At 34.8% G+C, this 19,613-nt stretch overlaps 2 protein-coding genes across 2 annotated transcripts in view; both read left to right on the top strand.

Annotated features, from left to right (window-relative positions):
- Nucleotides 1-570: 570 nt before the first annotated feature.
- pttg1ipa (PTTG1 interacting protein a) lies at nucleotides 571-13,971 on the top strand. Its single transcript, NM_001326362.1, is given in 7 exon segments — nucleotides 571-954; nucleotides 1,776-1,828; nucleotides 6,947-7,055; nucleotides 8,551-8,653; nucleotides 11,138-11,203; nucleotides 11,492-11,538; nucleotides 11,907-13,971. Coding segments are annotated over 7 exon segments (663 nt in total). The 5' UTR covers nucleotides 571-716; the 3' UTR covers nucleotides 11,954-13,971.
- A 3,109-nt stretch (nucleotides 13,972-17,080) lies between these two features.
- sumo3a (small ubiquitin like modifier 3a) overlaps nucleotides 17,081-19,613 on the top strand; it is a 3,578-nt gene continuing 1,045 nt past the window's right edge. The window contains 4 exon segments of the mRNA NM_213124.2: nucleotides 17,081-17,272; nucleotides 18,210-18,338; nucleotides 18,537-18,608; nucleotides 19,550-19,613. The exon segment at nucleotides 19,550-19,613 is cut by the window's right edge and continues 1,045 nt beyond it. Coding sequence (NP_998289.1) covers nucleotides 17,252-17,272; nucleotides 18,210-18,338; nucleotides 18,537-18,608; nucleotides 19,550-19,612 — 285 coding nt within the window. The 5' untranslated portion in view covers nucleotides 17,081-17,251 and the 3' untranslated portion in view covers nucleotide 19,613.

Raw genomic sequence — 19,613 nt, 5'->3', positions numbered from 1 at the left:
GTGTCTTACAATATAATTAACAGAGTTTATCCTGCAAAACATATTTTGGAAAGATTTGGAACTTAATATTTCACATATGTGTTATTAGGAAAATACATATACATAAGAAAAGTGGGCTCAATGTAAACCAAACTTTTCCCATTTTGTAAATTACTTCAAATTATATGTAAATCTTTTAGAATAATCACAAAACATAAAAAACTGAAAACATGTAATGCTCTGAAAACATTTATTTCATGTACACACACACACACACACACACACACTCACACACACACACACACACACACACACACACACACACACACACACACACACACACACACACACACACATATATATATATATTCTCTTTATATTTTTCTCTTTCAGAAAACTATTGAAATATGTAATACCTCTTGTTCTTGTGGCATTGAGTTAATATTAAAAAACGTCACGAACTACTTAATATTCAAAGACGGCCATCGCCATTGGAGGAGGATTTCCACGCATCTTGTGCACTGTGTACTTAATATAAATGCGCCACGCCTTCGCCGGAGCAGGTATTGTAATTTAATCTCTAAAAGCTGTTCTGCAAGTTGAAAGGGAAGCAAAACTACCAAACCTGCTCACAGTTTCAGGCTCGACTGAGGGAGATATTTTCTGTTAATATTAATAACAACTCAACCGTAAAAAGTCTGTTTTATTTAGCGATTCGCTCATTTAAAGAAGAGAAAATGAATTTTGCGGCTCCTGTCTTCCTGCTTCTCGTTGTTTTGTGTTTAACGCTGGCACAGAATACAACACTTTCTCCAAATACTACAACACAAACTTCACCACAGACTTTGACTACGTCTCCAGGACAGTCTTCAGCCACAACAGGAACACAATCTTCAACTACTACAACACAATCTTCAACTACGACAACGCAGACTACTACTCAGTCTACAACTATACCAACAACACCACATCCAAGTAAGGCAACATGTTACAGTCTAAACGTGTCTAATGTATTAGGAGTCTCTAGTTTAAACTTGTTGAATTTACATACAGATTTATAACTGACAATGTAAGCAAGAATTTGCAAGCCTTCTTTGACATTAATTTACTGTATTTATAGTAACTAAGCGTATATACAGTATATTTTCTTGGAAGACCAATGTTTTACTAGTAAACAAGTGCTTTGCTTTGATTTCCCATACTGCTTAGGTCTAGTTTCATACTGTAACTAAGCATGGCCAAGGCAACCTGTCCCATAAGGTCTAATTGTTGCCTTATATATAGTCACCAAAGAGCATTTCTAGGAACACAGAATGACATACATATATATATATATATATATATATATATATATATATATATATATATATATATATATATATATATATATATATATATATATATATATATATACATATATATATTCAACTTGCTCACTATTTACTCACTCTCAAGTGGTTCCAAACCTTTATGAGTTGTTGAACACAACAGAAGATATTTTGAAGAAAGCTGAAAACCTGTAACCATCAGCTTCCATAATAGGAAAAACAAGAACCAAGTCAAATTCAAAATGTCTTCTGTGTTCAACAGAAGACAGAAACTCATCAAGGTTTGAAACAGTTAAAGGATGAGTAAATGCTGACAAAGTTTTCATTTTTGGATGAGCTATCCCTTTGAGTTAAACTTCTAATGGTTTATTACTACTTTTGTTGTTGTTTTTGACTGAACTGATTGTGTAAAATCAGGAAGCTGTCTACATTCATTTACGTTATTTCTCTCACTTCTCACTTTTCTAGGCTGTGAGAGCAAGAATGGCACCAGCTGTGAGGAGTGCTTGGCCTATGTGGATGTGAGTTTGGATAAAATATTCTCTTTTTAATTGACGCTTTTCAGGTGTTGGAAGATAAAGTTTTCTTTACAACTTCAGTCGCTAATCCACAAACTTAATTCACAAACATTTGAGTTGAGGTGAAACATGTTAACAACAAAATGGTGGAAGATATGAACTGTATAAATGACATCAGAGAAGCACAATACAAAAAACAGGTGCTGGATATCCTTAAAATGCTTGGATTTTAGTCTAGTGTTTTCAAGGTTTTAAAGTGCCTAGATTTTGGATTTATTTACATGATTATTGTTTGGCTTTTATAATTTGTCCGACTGAATTTATATTTTTCAATTTACCAAATAATTTAATAAATAACATATTCAACATTTGGAGTTTATTAAAATAAATATAGGCTACATTTAAGATGACACATGATTAATGGCAGCATTTCAATGTTGATAATGGCATTGGGGTAAACAAGCCATTATAAATGTTGCTTAGTATAGTCTTTCCTTAATAAAGCATACTCTAGAATCCTTTAACAAATAGCATCTGATATAATAGACGAAGAAGTACGTATATTTACTACAGTGGGGTATATGCACAGCTAATGTTTTTCACCCGCAAATAAACTTCCAGTGAAAGTTTAATGTGACTTTTTTTCAATTTCATAGGGTTTCATAGTTTACAGCATAAATTAAGTTAAATAGACTTAAGCACTAATTTAATTGTACAAAAGCAAAGATGAAAAGCAGTTTTAACGCAAGTGCCGCCATGAGCAGCAGAAACTCCATTGAAAATACTGTGGTAAAATAATTTTTCATAATTTGAAGACATGGCATGGATCAATGGAATTTAATGAAGTGCGTCTGAGATATCAATCAGGCAGTAAAGATCATTGATTTTTAAAGAAAACAGACCTTAAAGATGGTGATTTTGTAACAGCATGACCGTTCACCAGAAGAGCTTGAGCTGGGTTACAGCTCCTGGAAAATGCTTGAAAAGTGCTTAAATCTGACTTTGGAAAAGGTGTAAGAACAATCACAGTCTTGAGGAAATAAAGAATGTGTGGAGTAGCCGGAATGGCTGGATTTTTTTTCTCAACCTGATGTGGAACCGGTTTGGGCTGTTCTGGATGTTTACAGCTTCATAGACTTTCCAAGTCGTTTGAGACATTCTGTCACATGGCACGTAAGTGCCTTGAAGGCCACCTGTAACTAAGGTTAACCTTTCACTTGTTTGCTAAAGCAAGCTTCACTGTTACTATAATGGTGGGTCGGACTAAACAATGTCAGCTGGTTTTGGCTTGATTTGTAGGATGCTGTGGTGATTTGTAAACCACAATTGGTATCAGAATGCTAAAATCAAACAATATATATTGCATGGTGTGTTATTGTGTAACAGTCAACATCCTGTCTGACACAATATCCCAAAACAAAGACTGGCAGGTTTTGATTTTTTCCAGTACTACTGTGCATGACCGGTTCCATCACATCTGTGACATTGACCAATAGGAGCACAGAAGCTTTACTGTACACAACATTTACACAAGGAAAAAAAGAGAGATTATGCTGATTAGTGGAATTATGAAATAATAACTGTACTGAAGGGACAAACACAATAGTGTAAGAGTTAAATAACAGAGTAACAAAAGTGTAAATGATGACAAACTAGTACAAATCATGGTGTTTTGATAGCAGTTGCAAGTTTATGTGATGGAAGCTATTGTTGATAGTTCCATCTTCTCTTTAAAATTTTGTTAAAGACAAGCAATTATTGATTCATAAGCAATGTTAAATCTGAAGTTTCTTACTCTGTGACATAACAATTCAGTAGACAAAACTGCATTATGCGGCATTGATTATTGTGGCATAAAAAATAAGGAGGGAGGTATGGTGGCTTAATAGTTAGCACGTCGTTAGTTAGTCGTCTCACAGCAAGAAGGTTGCTAGTTTGAGTCCCGGCATTTCTGTGTGAAGTTTGCATGTTCTCTCCTTGTTTGCATGGGTTTCCTCCAGGTGCTTTGGTTTCCCCCACAGACCAAAGACATGTTCTATGTGGTGAATTAAATAAAGTAAATTGGCCGTAGTGCATGAGTGTGTGTGTGTGTGTGTGTGTGTGTGTGTGTGTGTGTGTGTGTATGAATGAGTGTATATGAGTGTTTCCCAGTACTGGGTTGCATCTGGAAGGGCATCCGCTGTGTAAAACATATGCTGGAATAGTTGGCAGTTCATTCCACTGTGGCGACCTCTGAAATAGAAACTAGCTAAATAAGGGTAAAATAAGTATAAAATGTATTTGCAATCATCCTAACATCATATATACTGTTAAGAGGCATTCAGACAAATATGTGTGTAGGTTTTGCATTAATATTGACTAAATGAAGAAACAAAATGACACGGGTGAGAAAACAACAAGAATCAAGAAGTGATCTAATTACAGCAAATGTTTGCATATAAAATTTTTTTATAGTTTTTGGTTTCCAGCTTTCTACAAAATATCTTCCTTCATGTTCGACAAATGAAATAAACTCAAACAAGTTTGTGTTTGAGGGTTAATAGTAATAATGTAGTAATTAATGACAGAATTTTTAGCTTTGGAAGAATTCTAGGTTTAGATTTAATGATCTCCATTTAATGAAAGCGGCTAAAAGGGCTAACACAATAAGTCGACGGTCGTCTCTCAAGCTAGTTTCTTTAGCCTGTACCACACATCACCTCTCATCAGCTTCACGTTAGAGGGGGTTTCAGCATGTAGAATCGGCATAATGCGTCAATTAAAGAAAGCACTCTGATTGGCTGCAAATTGGGTACAAATCAAAGCGTGAGAACAAAAACTGAAGAGACAAAATCCAGCTGTCATATTGTCTTTTTTCTTAAATATTTACAAACAGTAAGGATTATTAGAATATCAGACATTTGCTCAAGTAAATCCATTTGTGCCGAGTGAGAAATACCAACGCAGTCTCACGGCAATTCGTAACTTTTTGATATAGTGGCTAATTCGTATGAATTCATACGATCTAATTCGTACAATTTAGTACGATTTGCTCATCACCCAATAAAGGTTGGGGTTAGGGGTGGGGTTAGGTGCCACGCCTCCTTTTTAAAATCGTACATTTTTGTGCGACTGAACTCAAATTTATACGAATTAGCCACTAAACTGACAAAACGTAAAATACTTAAGTTTCCTCGTGAGATCAGGCTGGAAATACAGTGAAAATGTATGTAAATGTTGTTTTGTTTATGGTTTGTATGTGTGCAGCATTAGTTCACTTTGTAGAATGACAATACAGATAGTGCCATCTGCAGGTGTACAAAGATACATCCTTTCACGCAGATGCAAAATCTACATTATTTGGGCTGTAGTTCCTCTGGTTTGTTCACGTGCAGCTTTTTGGTTCAGATTTGCAATATTGTTTCAAACAATCTATATGGGCTAAATTTAAACAAAAAATTTAATTGAATAATGTTCAACTTAATTTTGTTGTTTAAATTCAGCCCAAATAAATTGGTTGCAGCCACTTACCTTACCAATGTAGTAAATAGAATGAATCATTTATTTCAGTGTAGTTTTTTGACGTCAACTTGGTGTATCCCTGGGCTTCAACCTGAAAAAACAGTGTCCATTTTTTTATTAGTATAATTATATTTGAAACATAAATCAGCCCTCCGGTGTTTTTAAGAGAACAAAAGAAAGAGTCAGAGACTTCTAATGAGTTTACCAGCAAGACCAAACATTTTTTAAAATTTGCTTTGTCAAACTGTTTCAAACTACTGAAATGAACTCAAATCAAACCTGATTTTTTTCAGAGTACCATCAGGTCCATCAAGATATTTAAATAGTTGTTGTTTTAGCTGTAAAAATAAGAATGGAGTTTGTCAAGTCATCTTTATTTCTATGGAACATCTGCTTAATACAATGCACATTGTCTAAGCCACATTACATATATAAACAAGAAAGAAATGAAAGCCATAACAATATTTTGTTTTGTGGGACATATTTAGCATATCAGGGCAGGTAGCTTGTGAAGTTGACACATTTGTTACGAAACAAACAAAAAGAATTGTCACACACACACACACACACACACACCCACACACACACACACACACAGACACAGCTGTTCTAGGAGCTTCTGACGTGTGTGTCAGTGTCAGCCGTGTAATAACTCGTCTCTGCTCACGTCATTGCCATCATCATCAATATTGTTTCTGTTTATTACTGTCAGGAAACAAAACCACATTGGACTTAAGTTGAGTTGAGTTGACTTTATTAGTACCCGTAGGTAGATTCATTTTCAGCAAAGTCTGGCATTTGATACAAACAATTAAATCAAACATATACTTACCCACATATACACATACAAAGTAAAGTACTTTATGAAAGATCACAATTTATTCAGAGCGACAATAAGATGTTGGGACAAAGCTATTCCTGAACCGCTTTGTCCTACTAAAAAGCATCTAAAACCTTCGACCTGAAGGGAGCAAGATAAACTCATCAGAGGATGAGAGATACTAATACTCTGGGCAATCTGTAAAAATTCAATACTCAAATGTGATTCACCAATCAACCTGCTAGACCACCTTATAACCTTCAGTTCAGTTCAGTTTTTTCTCTTTTTTGAGAGATAGACCTCCAAACCATGCCACCAGAGCGAAGGATAGAATAGACTTTATAAAAGCATGATAGAAAAGAGTAAGCATTTTGGGGCCAATGTGAAAACGTGATAGTTTCTTGAGATAATGAAGGGGCTGATGCCCCTTCTTGCACACAGCATCACAGTTTGCCTTAAGGTTTAAAGATTAGTCAACTATGGTACCCAAGTATTTGTAGTTCTCCACACATTCTACTTTTTGACCCCTGATATTAATCACCTCAGCTACTGTATGATTCCTTCTGAAATCAATAATCATATCATATAGTTTTTGTTGCATTCAATTTTAGATTAGACTCCTCACACCACTGAACAAAACGATCCATTATTTGACCATGACTATTTTCATCTCCTTGGAAGAGGCTTACAATCACAGTGTCATCTGCATATTTTAAAATTTGATTTGAATTTGAAATAGATTTGGATTGTATACAGTGGATGAATGTATTTGACAATCTTTTTTTATTTTATTTTTTAAGTGTCTATGGTGTCGGACAACTAAGCGTTGCATTACATACCCAGCCAAAAACATCCTGCCTCCCCATTCCCTCTGTCCACTGAATGATGCTCGATGGGGTCTTTGCTCAAGTAAGAAATATATATATATTTTACATTTTTTAATTTTTTTAAACACTAATTTTCATCTTTACGTTTTTTTTCTCAGCCTAATCCTCAAATACACTTTTTCATTTTACACATTTTTTTTATCTGCACAAATATCTACATATTATTTATACTAATAAGTATTGTTCACTTTATCCTTAATTGTCTATTTATTTGTTTGTTTGATTTTTTTACTCCACAATTTATTTACATGACATTTTCCCAGCCTTTTATCCAATCCTTTGCACTGTCTGTTTAATTCATTCTTTTGTACATCTACAAAAGATCTACATAGATTATAAGAACATATATCTCAGTACAAACTTATTGTGATTTTCAATTTAAATGGTCATTTAACATTGATCAATTTATTATTGATTAGTTTGTGCCAGTGACTGTATGTAAATATTTAATGTATTGTCTATTTAATGTAGGTATGGCAATAGTAAGGTAATAACTAAATAATAATAATATTAGGAATGCACGGCATATGTTGTATTGCTTAAATTAGTTTCAAATTAAATCTGAAATAAATGATTAAATATATACTTTTTAAATATTTGCATTTATTTTATAAACCCATAATTATAATAATGAGGCTGCACGGTGGTGCAGTGGGTAGCACGTTCGCCTCAAAGCAAGAAAGTCACTGGTTTGAGCCTCGGCTGGGTCAGTTGGCGTTTCTGTTTGGAGTTTGCATGTTCTCCCCATGTTCGCGTGGGTTTCCTCCGGGTGTTCCGGTTTCCCCCACAAGTCCAAAGACATGTGCTATTGGTGATTTTTGTAAACTAAATAGTCAGTAGTGTATGTGTGTGAATGAGTGTGTGTGGATGTTTCCCAGTGATGGGTTGCAGCTGGAAGGGCATCCACTGCATAAAGCATATGCTGGACAAGTTGGCGGTTCATTCCGCTGTGGTGACCCCAGATTAATAAAGCTAAAAGCCAACAAGAAAATGAATGCATAAATAGTTTGTGGCGCTGTATGTGAGTATTTTATGTATGGCCTGTGTAATGACAACAGTATGGTAATAACTAAATAATAATAATATTAGAAATTTGTTTTGAAATTGTTAATTGTTATAAATATATACTTTTAAAATATTTACATTTATTTCATAAACCCATAATAATAATGAAATAAATATTATTATTAAAAAAATTATGTGTGCTGTTGTTTTTTTTTTGTAATTTTTTTTTGTTTATTTGTGTAATAATCATTTTTATTGCATATTTATGTAGCAAATTAAAGAATTATTGGAATTTATTTAGGCAAGTGGGACACTTAAATATAATAACAATATCATTCATAAACAAGCACTATAAGGAATATCTCTAGTCCTTTCACTAGACTATCAAATTCAACAAATACTAAAAACTAACCACAGTTATTCATATTATGGACAAGCACGTGTGATTATAGCAACATTACAGTGATCACTATTTAACATGTTTCCTTCTTTTGTTTTTTTGTGAAATTTAGTGAATTTCCAGATATTGATCATTACGTTGTCGGTGGCTGCAGCTCTACTCATCATTGGGTTTTTGATTTGCATATTCTGTTGCTGCAAGTGTGAGAACATTGGGTAAGTCTGAACACACAAGCTGGATTCGATATTTTGCAACACATTGTTAACTGACAAATACAGTAGGGCGCACCCTCCATTTAGCTATCTTTCAACTGATGTCACCTGCTTCAGGCTGTAATTATTTTTAGACATACAGTTAAAGTCAAAATGATTAGCCTTCCTAATTTTTCAAATATTTGCCAAATGATGTTTAACAGAGCAAGGAACTTTTTACAGTATTTCCTATAATATATTTTCTTCTGGAGAAAGTCTTGTTTTATTTTGGCTAAAATAAAATAAGTTTTTAAACTATTTTATAGTCAATATTATTATCCCTTTAAGCAAGATTTGTTTCTAGATTGGCTACAGAATAAATGTGTTGAAAAGAAACCTTCTTTCTTTTAAACAGAAATAGGGGAAAATAATAAACTGGGGGGCTAATAATTCAGGAGCAGCTGAAGCCCCAGGGCCCACAGAAGGAGGGGGCCCGTGATCGGCTGAAGAATTAATTTGCGCCATGATGCAGGAAACACTTCTTTGCATTACGCTTTTGCATGTTGATAATGTGAAGTATTCCTTTCAGCTTGCTGCTGTTCAAAAACAGACGCCGCTAAACTATGGCTCGGAGCTGCTTTAGCTCATTTTTAAATATCCCTGTTTAGTCTTCAGTAAGTGTGTCAAGATGTCCTGTTCTTTTCCCAAGAAAGTCTCTTATTTCCCACTACAGTTTCTTATTTTGGTCTAGTCAAAGGTAAGCTAGCCGAGCGAAATTGCAGAAAAAAAAAAGAAATTCAAACATTATCCGTTAGTAACTTGACGTGAGAGAAGCTGGGATAGGCAGAATCATACTGTATGGGCGCAATCCTGCCCTATCATAAACAATACCAAATCAAATAGTCTACACAAACAGTTATCAAAATGTCCATCGCAGTATCTACCTCAAGAAAATACATGGTTTAAGTCTAACTAAACCAGTTAGAAAGCAAACTTTTAAATCAATGAATTTCTCCTTTTATAAAACGACAGTAATAATTCTGGAGCAATGAAATATTGGCGCTGGCTTTCATCAGACAGTATATCTGAGGGGGGAAACATGCTAACCTACTGTCATTGATTGATTCAAGACCAAATGGGAAATTTGAAGCATGGGTTTGAAAGACATTTTAGGGATTTCTGCTCTGCTAAAGTTGAAACTTTTTAAAGAGAAGCCTATTTAAAGTATTTATTGTAAAGCACTCATTTAGTACTGCAAATGTGTTTGTTTTTTACTGATTTTGCTGCCTGTGTAACATTTGATGTTTATGTTATATGATTAATTTTGTAAGCTTGTACACCTACTGGCGACGCAGTGGCACAGTGGGTAGTACGTTTGCCTCACAGCAAGACGGTCGCTGGGTCGCTGTTTCGATCCTCGGCTCAGTTGGCGTTTCTGTGTGGAGTTTGCATGTTCTCCCTGTGTTCGCGTGGGTTTCCTCCGTGTACTCCGGTTTCCCCCACAGTCCGAAGACATGCGGTACATGTAGGCTAAATTGGTAGGCTAAATTGTCCGTAGTGTATGAGTGTGTATATGTGTGGATGTTCCCCAGAAATGGGTTGCGGCTGGAAGGGCATCCGCTGCGTAAAAACTTGCTGGATAAGTTGGAGGTTCATTCCGCTGTGGCGACACCAGATTAATAAAGGGACTAAGCTGACAAGAAAATGAATGAATAAATGTACACCTACTTTAGTAAAAAAGAAAACATTAATAATAATCAAATATAAATCAAATAGTGGAAAATTAGATAACAATATTAATAAGCAAATTAATAATAGTAATACCAAAAAAACTTTGGACGGGATAAAATAAACGGAGCCCTTGTGTTTTCTATAGCAAAGTCCCTTTAAGACAAGTCATTTCACTCGGGGGCCATCTTTGAAACACCTCTCGGGCAGTATGCTTGGGCATTCTGTCTGAATGGGGAAACATCAAATTCTCCAGAACTGTCAAGCTTACCATTAAATTTCATATTAAGAATCACGAATACAATTAAACAACAACTGTCTCTTTAGTTTCATTTATAAACATCTAAATCCCACAAAATCTGCAGAAACTCATGTCTGGGCCGAGCCCCTCCCCCGGAGTATTGTTAGTCTATATCGATTGATGATTGGCTCCTGTAATAGAAGGCGTGCTTTGTTTGCTATATTGCGATGGATGATTTGCTTCTGTACTAGTAGGCGGGGCTTTATCCACCATATTGACCGTTACAATTTTCCCCATTGGAAAAGATACGAGTGACAGTTCTTGTGTATTCTAATGTCTTTGGCTGTAGCCCCAGGGCCCAATATGTTCTTAATCCAGCCCTGTTCGGGAGGGCTAATAATTCTAACCTCAGTTGTATATGCTTAGCCTACTTCAAATGTGAATAGCTTCTTCCCAAATCTCTAAAAGCGGTAAAGACACCTCAAGATCATTTAAGGAAGGCTAGTTCTAAATCCTGGAAATGATGTGTCTTTTCACAGATCTTCTCGAAATGAAAATAGACTTAATCGACGGGTCGACAAGACGAAAACGAAACAAGAGCAGAGGTAAGACTGATTAACGTTTGTATAGTCAAAATAGTAATGACAGACAGTAGGAGATACGAGATCATATCAGTTTTTGAAAAGCTGCTTTAATAGGCTATAAAAAGTCTGCTCTTACGCATACGCACAAGCAAAGGCTTATGCATGATATTGTTATGAGGAACTTAGATGTGACAAAAGATGACCTCTGAGAAACCTGTTTTACAGCTGTAATGGGTACTGACTGTCAACATACCTGTAAGGTGTGCATGCGATTGGAAGAATGAATGTTTTTGTGTTCTTGCGCCACAGGAAAGCAGAGATGAAAATTAGGCACGATGAGATCCGTCAAAAATATGGTGAGTCTGCAAGAAATTGGAAACATTTAAGTGGTTATAATGCTGGCAGAATGCCCAAAAGTCATTACTATAACCTACTGTTAAACTTTTAAACACATGTAGCATGAAGTGAGTTAAAAAATGCAGCATGTTATGTAAAAGTCAGTATTTTTTCCTCTTACTAGTCAAATTTTATGTATTGATTGATTTTTGTTTGAAAGTTGTGCTCCCTCTAGTGGTGTACATGCAATTTGTCCCCTTGTGTTTCTGTAGTAAACTCTCATTGGTGTGAATATGTAACATTTATAAAAGTGTCTTTATGATGGATTTTATATGTAAAATGTGTGTATTTTGTTACATTTATATACATTTATTCTTTTCTTTTTCAGGTCTCAGCAGGGCAAGTCCTTACGCCAGATTCGACAACCCCAACTAAAATATACTGGGTGCTTTATTTTATGGCCAAATATATTTTTATTATCCGCTGCCTAGGATAACAGTCCACAAAAATGAGCTCAAAGTGATTATTTTACCGAAGAATTCATTTTAAATGGACAGTTCACCTGAAAATGAAAATGACCTCACCATTGAGTCTCCATCATGGGGTTTTAAACCTTTGATGTTTTTTCTGTTGAACACAAAAGAAGATATTTTGAGAAATGCTGGTTGCTGGGACCCACCAACTTCCATAGTAGGGGAAAAAGTTACTATGGAAGCCAGTAGCTGTGTATCATTTCAGAGGCTGCACCCTTAAGGAAGGATGCAAACTTTAAAGGTGAGTCCTTTGAAGTCCACACTGGCCGAAACGAGCATTTTGAAATGAGACCATCTAGCCTATACAGAGGACAGATCTCGCCACCAGGCAACTGTAACAGCTTCCGGTAATAAAACGGTAATAAAATTTGTAATGACTTCTTTTTTCCAAAGTGATTTTAAAGCGTATTTTAAACGATCTGAAGGCAAAGCAAGGTTTACAAAAGCTAGAAATATATTTCCTTTGATCCATACATGTAGACGTAAATCACCTTTTAGCAAGACATGTCATACTCTTCTTGTTTTTTAACATGTTTTTAGACCTCCAAGTAAAATAAAACCTAATTCATACATTTAATCCAGAGTTTTCTTTTAAAAACATCCTGCCGTTATTAGCGCAATGAATCTTGGGATGTTTGAGGCCGCAAAGGATCCACCAGTTGTATCCTTCATTAACTGGGAAATGAAGGACACATTTTGAGGCTGCAAGTGAAGGAGCCTTCTAATTTTGTTGAAATGAGACTTGGGAGGATGCAGCCTCTGAAATGAGACACAGCTAATGGGTGCCAGCAATCAGCTTTTGTTATCAACAGAAGGAACTCGAATAGGTTTTGAGTAAGTGAAAGGTGAGTGAACGATGACAGATTTTAATATGTGGGTGAACTATCCCTTTTAAGTCATTTTCGTTTTATTTATATAATTTTCCACAATCAGATTCTTGTATCTGTCTAGCAACTAAACTCTTTGTGTCCATTCACAGGTTAATTAAAACAGCCATGAAAATATTCATCATATATGTACAAATGTTCACTTGTTTATTACTTTCCTAGTCTGAAAATCATTAAGGAAGAGAAAAAATGCTGATAAACACATCCCACGATACAGTTGAAGTCAAAATGATTAGCCCTCCTGTGAATTTTGTATTGTTTTTTAAATATTTCCCAAATGATGTTTAACAGAGCAAGGAAGTTTTCACAGTATGTCTGATAATATTTTTTGTTTTGGAGCAAGTCTTATTTGTTTTATTTCGGCTAGAGTAGAAGCAGTTTTTATTTTTTTAAAAACTATTTTAAGGTCAATATTATTATCCGTGTTAAGCTATACTTCTTTCGATTGTCTACAGAACAAACCATCATTACAGTAACTTGCCTAATTACTCTAACCTGCCTAATCAACCAAGTTAAGCCTTTAAATTGCACTTTAAGCTAATAACTACTATATAGTAAGTATTATGTAGTGTACTGCCATGATGGCAAAAATAAATCAGTTATTAGAATTTAGTTAATAAAACTATTGTTTAGAAATAGAAATCTTCTCTCCGTTAAAAAGAAATTGGGTAAAAATTGGGTAATAATTCTGACTTCAACTCTATCTGCTCATCATAACATTCTCATGCTGATTGTGCTGTTTAGTTTCTGTTCACACTTTGTGGTTGATCATAATGTCATTGTATAAAGAAGAACAAAACGTTGGCTCGTCACAATGAAACCTGAACTATTCTTTGTGGATTGACCTCACTCTCATGTGAAGTCATATGAACATCATTCTGCTGGGTTTGAAACAGAGTGAAGGATTACTCTTTAGTCCGTGACTGTTTTCTTTATTACTATAGCAGAACACACATTTTAAGAAGCTTCATGAATGGCTGTTCATGCAGTGTATTGGTTTATTTTTTATTTTGAATAAATATAATTAAAAGTCTCTGCTTTTTTTTCTCTGCTTTTTTTTTGTCTTTTCTTTAAAGTTTTTATACATATTTTAAACATATACATATTTTATACATATTTAGTGCGACATACATATTTAAAAGAGTTCTGTCTGGTTCTTGAATCTCTTTGGTTGATAGCCGTGGGATATTCTGTCAGTAACAACAATCGACCAACCCACATAAAGCAACAAGCGGCCAAGTATTGCTGCTGTTGGACAACATGATGTAGTTTTGAGACTTTATTAGTTAAGAATGTAGTTGTTTAGATTACAACTACGCACATTATTCATAAGGACAGTGCCTATTTCAAAATATTTATGTTTCGTCGGCAGCCATTAGCCTGTCTTTGAGCAGGCCAGAGATGTCCATCCACAAGATGGCGACAGAGGCCACATAATGAGCCCTTAGAACAGGGATGTTAAATCCAAACCTAGGGGCCAAGTGTTGCTGAGTGTTGTGAGTAAAGTCAGAACAGAAGCCATACATACACATTTTTAAAAAATTATTAATTGGAGAAAATAAAAGTGTATGAACAACTGTATAACATCTATTACACTTTTTTTAAACCACATTTATCAAAATAGTAAGGTTTTATCTCTATCAAAACATATAACAAGGTCTCTAATATAAGCATAAAACAGTACAGTAAGATGGCATAGAACAGTAGTCTACTTTAAAAACAATCTCATATTCAGAAAAAACTGATGATAAAACAAAACGCCAACAACTGATAAACCACATTGTAACAAGCAAAGATGGTTTCTGATTTTGTAATATTGAACTTATTCTTTTAGCTTTAAAAAGGCAACCTAATCATGAAATGATCCATGTCAACTGTCGATGCCTACAACTGAACTTATGGATTTCAATGGAAAAATTAATGCAATATATTTATTAGTTGGCTATTATAGATAAATGGTAGCCTATATAAATCACATGAGTATTTTACCTTGGTTGAAATTGTTGATATTCGCAGTCCACTTTGCATTTTTTTGACATTGTGCTAGTCCCAGGAATATTTTACCTTGTTTACATTTAGTGTAACTTTATGCTAACGTCTAAAGTAAGTATGGTAAAGCGCAACAGTACCTGCGTCTCAATATGACGGGCCGCATTTGGCTCGCGGGCCTTGTAATTGACACGTGCCTTAGAAGCTAAAACAGCGTAATTTCTACTGCTGATCAAAACTTTATTAAACTGGTGAGTGATATTCTAAATCAATCTCTCTCTTTTGTATGTTGTAGTGCTGTATTTATACTATTGAGTGTGAGATGGGACTCACATATCAGGAATATGTGTTGTGTTGGCAGAAAGAAAGAAGAAATGCCCGAATGTGTTTAGTGTTTTTCCTTATCGCAAACACAACAGCAGTCTGGTAATGATTGCGCTGCTTTTTTGGGTTTAATTATTGTGATATCCCAATTGCAACAGAGAAATACTGTAGACTGTAATACTGTAGTGAGATATCTCTAGACTGATTAATGCCATTCAGCCATATAATCTTAAAATGTCACAAAATCTCCTGTTTTGTCGTCCCTTTAGACATTACGCTAGAGAATCATTCAAATGCTACCTCTAAAGTGATGTTGGTGAATTAGTAACAACTTCTGCTGTTCTGATGTCAGCAGCAGATGTGAAGGAATGGCAGAAGAAAGTAGTTCCTCATACAAAAGGGTTTTTACTTTTAGTCTCTCCGTGTTTGATTTTTTATATATATATATATATATATATATATATATATATATATATATATATATATATATACATACACGATTTTGCCGTCGTAGCAGTGCTGTGGCTGTATATTATCACTGGTTGAACACAAAGGCAGGCCTACTACTACTCGTGTGCAGTGGCGCCCCTAGAAATTTTTCGTAGGGGTCGCCAGAAGAGACCACACCAAATCTTGGGGTGACACACACACACACACACAAAATGAAATCAGTGTAATGTTATATTTTTATTTAAGGTAAATGAATTAATGAGGTTTTATTTCATGTCTTTAAATACACTTGAAATATCGCAATTAATTCCTAAAAAACGATATATCAATGTCTAAAATTAATGAAGATTAATGGATTTGTTAATAAAATTCCTGCCTTTTTATGGGCGCAGATTTCTATGTGGGCCTAGGGCTTAAGGTGATTTATAAGGACATCATTCATAATTCAAAACTAATTTTTTAAATCATACTTAATGGTAATTTCTTTTCATATTCAAAATTGGCCACAGATTTCCTGAGAGTTGTGTTTTTTAGTGTACAAAATACATTACACCACTTATCCCACAAAACAAGTTTGTCTGTGTTTGTGTTTTTTTATAATGTTTTTTTCTCCATGCATGAGAATGTTGTTTAAAAAATGTGCAGATGATAATTTTTATAGCACATTTTTCCAATATTGAGACACAATGAATATTATATAAACACAATAGTACAGATGTCAAATACACAAATGTTTGCATCAGTAAGCGTTGGCTGGTGTTCTCTGACTGTGTCCTAACAAGATACAGACATAGTACATATATCATAGACATACACACATATACTGTACGTCTAAAGGCAGAGCTAGTAATTTCATCTTGAGTGTTCTTGTATAATATTAAAATGTATTTAAATGCTTGAATTGATCTGTTTAGGTAATTCTAGTATATAGATGTTGTGGTACAACAACTATATAAACAAATCTTCCAATACTGTAACTTTCCTACTACTATGTATTTTATACATAAAAACACCACAGTTTACTGTAGTAAAATATAAGTATACCACACTATTAGTTTATCAGTTACGATAGTTAATACTACAGCATGCAGTTACACATACAATACTATGCAGTGTAAATATAAAACACTATGCTATTTATTGTAACATATTGCAGTATTTTTTCATGTGGGATAGGAAACCTGACAGTTTCGTCTCCATCAGATTACACAAACGGAACCAGAAAAACACCGAGCAGCACTGTGTACAAAATAGGAAATATAACAAAACTATTTTATTATTTTGTACCTCCTAAAGCAATAAGTGCTTTTAAATTTAACTGATTCCTTAAGTCTTGATGCTAAAACCTGAACTGCACATAAGCACAGGCCTGATTATCCATGGGGAGTATTGCGCGCTCTCGTGGACATCACGTGACCAGAAACCAACCAATCGTTGATAAAGTAGGTAAAGGAAAGCGCGTCCCCGTCCGCAGCTGTGTTGCTCTACAGTGTGGAGAGCGCGTCTTGTGTTCTAATCTATTTCCGTAATACAGACAGACACCTGCAAAAATGTCCGAAGACAAGCCTAAGGTAAGCATCCAATATTTAAGTATACTGTGTTGTTCAGCTTTGCTCAAAACGAGCCGCTTGAGGCCGTTCTCCAGTTTCATTTTGTGCAACCTTGCTGCGATAGTCAGATTGCGCATTTATGCGGGAGAAAGGCGGTCGGCACGCAATCATTGTCTTCATTTCTTGTAAACGCCATCCGCTTTCGGTTTATATGATAATATTCTTGTTACTGTTTAGTTAAACCGATGCGTTACGCAGGCGCTCATTCAAAGTAAGCCATTATTTGTATGTACCGCGCACTTGCCCTGGTGTAATTCGGCGTTTGCGGGTTTTTCTTTGTGAGAGCGGAGTGGCGCTGACCGGCCACGTTACGCCACTGGCGTAAGAAAATGCCGCAAGAAGAGCGGTACGAAATATAAAACCGTCGTCGTACTCAATGGTTGTCCATTGTTTGGTTTGTAAACAAACGGATGAAGTGTATTTTCTACGTCAATCAAACGTATTCAACATCAAAAGTTTAATTTGACTAATCTATCTTTTACGGCTATTGAGTTCTGAGTTGCACCTCGCTGCGTCAAATGCTTAAAAATGGCGCACAGCGCCGCAACAATATGTTTGACTAGACGGCTAATATTTTCTCTCGTATTTGCGTGTCTTTTTAAAGATCGTTTGTTTATATTCTTTACCACAGCTGGTATTTTAATACTTAACCAGGATGTACTTAACGTTGTTCTATATTTTTCATCAAATCATTTAGTTCTTATAACTAGCATGCACTAGGCCTGGTTGTTCTCCTCTTCAGTCTTTTCCCTCCTAAAAATGTTCCAAGGGCCTAGCACAATTTTCCATAGAGGTATAGATCTCAGATGTAATTGTTTTATGCGCTACATATCTGTACATTTTACACCGTTTAATTGTTAAAGTTTCTCAAACATGCTCTGTGTTGTTATTGTTTCAGGAGGGAGTGAAAACGGAAAACGACCACATCAATCTGAAGGTGGCGGGGCAGGATGGCTCAGTCGTCCAGTTCAAAATTAAAAGGCACACGCCACTCAGTAAATTAATGAAAGCGTACTGCGAGAGACAGGTAAGAATCAGATCAAAATATTTTAACCATAGCACTGCTGTGTGGGATGTCCATGTGGTTCATACAGTTTACTGTCAGTGTGGTTCCTGAACTGTGCTGTGGAAATTATTTTACAAATCAATTAAACTTAAATTTCACAACTTTTCATTATGTAATACACTTAAATTTAGACTTATAACATTGCTTTTTTTCTTTCAGGGGTTGTCAATAAGACAGATTAGATTTAGATTTGACGGACAACCGATTAATGAGACAGACACACCGGCGCAGGTGAGTACTATTTTTTTTCTCTGTCCATCAAAGGACCATTTTAAAATGTATAAACATTTATTTATTTGTGATATTCTCATATTTCAGCATCAACCTTTGTTCATAGTCTAATTGTATTTTTTTTAATTCTCAGCTTTCATATAGTTTTTTCAGCCTTCTGATTTGGTACTTAATGCTTTAACTACCCCACCAAGAAAAAATTCTGAATTACAAAAATGTTTGGAATGCATTTCTTGACTCCTAATGTCGCTATTTTTATTTTTTTTTTTCAACACATCCCATAATTTCTAAAATATCAACCTCTACCAAATGTTTGATATGTTGGTTTAAGGTAAAAGTACCAGACTTAATACATACACTGTGAAAATCTGAAAATGTGAAGTGTAAGACCTATTTATTAAAAAAATATTTAAAGTAAAACATGTTTGAATACTAACTTTTTATTATTTTTTTTAGAAACCAGTAATGCTGTATAGTGTAAACCATTATTTAAAACAGTCATTCTTTAGATTTACTGCTAGCCTTTAACAGTAATTATTTAAAACTGTAAAAACATGGTCAACTGTTTGGTAGAGGGGCAGTCAAAGGGTTCAATTAATTTAAATATCAATTTAAATATCAATATCTGCTTTGTTTCAATAAAAATTTTCCTAGTTAACTCTGGAAATCAATTTGTGTGTAACTTGACTGAAAAATGTCAAAATAATCAAAAACAAACAGTAAAAATTTTTCTGAAGGATACCAATTGTTTTTTGATACACTAACTTGTAAATATGATTTAATAAGTAAGTTGATGCATTGTTAATCTTATAAAGGTTTACGTATCATTATAATAAACAAATCTACCATTGTACGCTAGTGTACACCAATTCAAATAGTTTCACACCTTTATATTATATTTAATATTTATATTCACGCATCTTCTCGTTTTCGATTGTTAGCTGGAGATGGAGGATGAGGACACGATCGACGTATTTCAGCAACAAACCGGCGGCTCCTGCTAAA

The sequence above is a fragment of the Danio rerio genome, chromosome 6, assembly GCF_052040795.2.
Source record: "Danio rerio strain M-AB ecotype USA chromosome 6, GRCz13ab, whole genome shotgun sequence".
Classification (NCBI taxonomy): Eukaryota; Metazoa; Chordata; class Actinopteri; order Cypriniformes; family Danionidae; genus Danio; species Danio rerio.
Note: the sequence above shows the minus strand (reverse complement) of the source record. Positions and strands in the feature narration are given on the sequence as shown.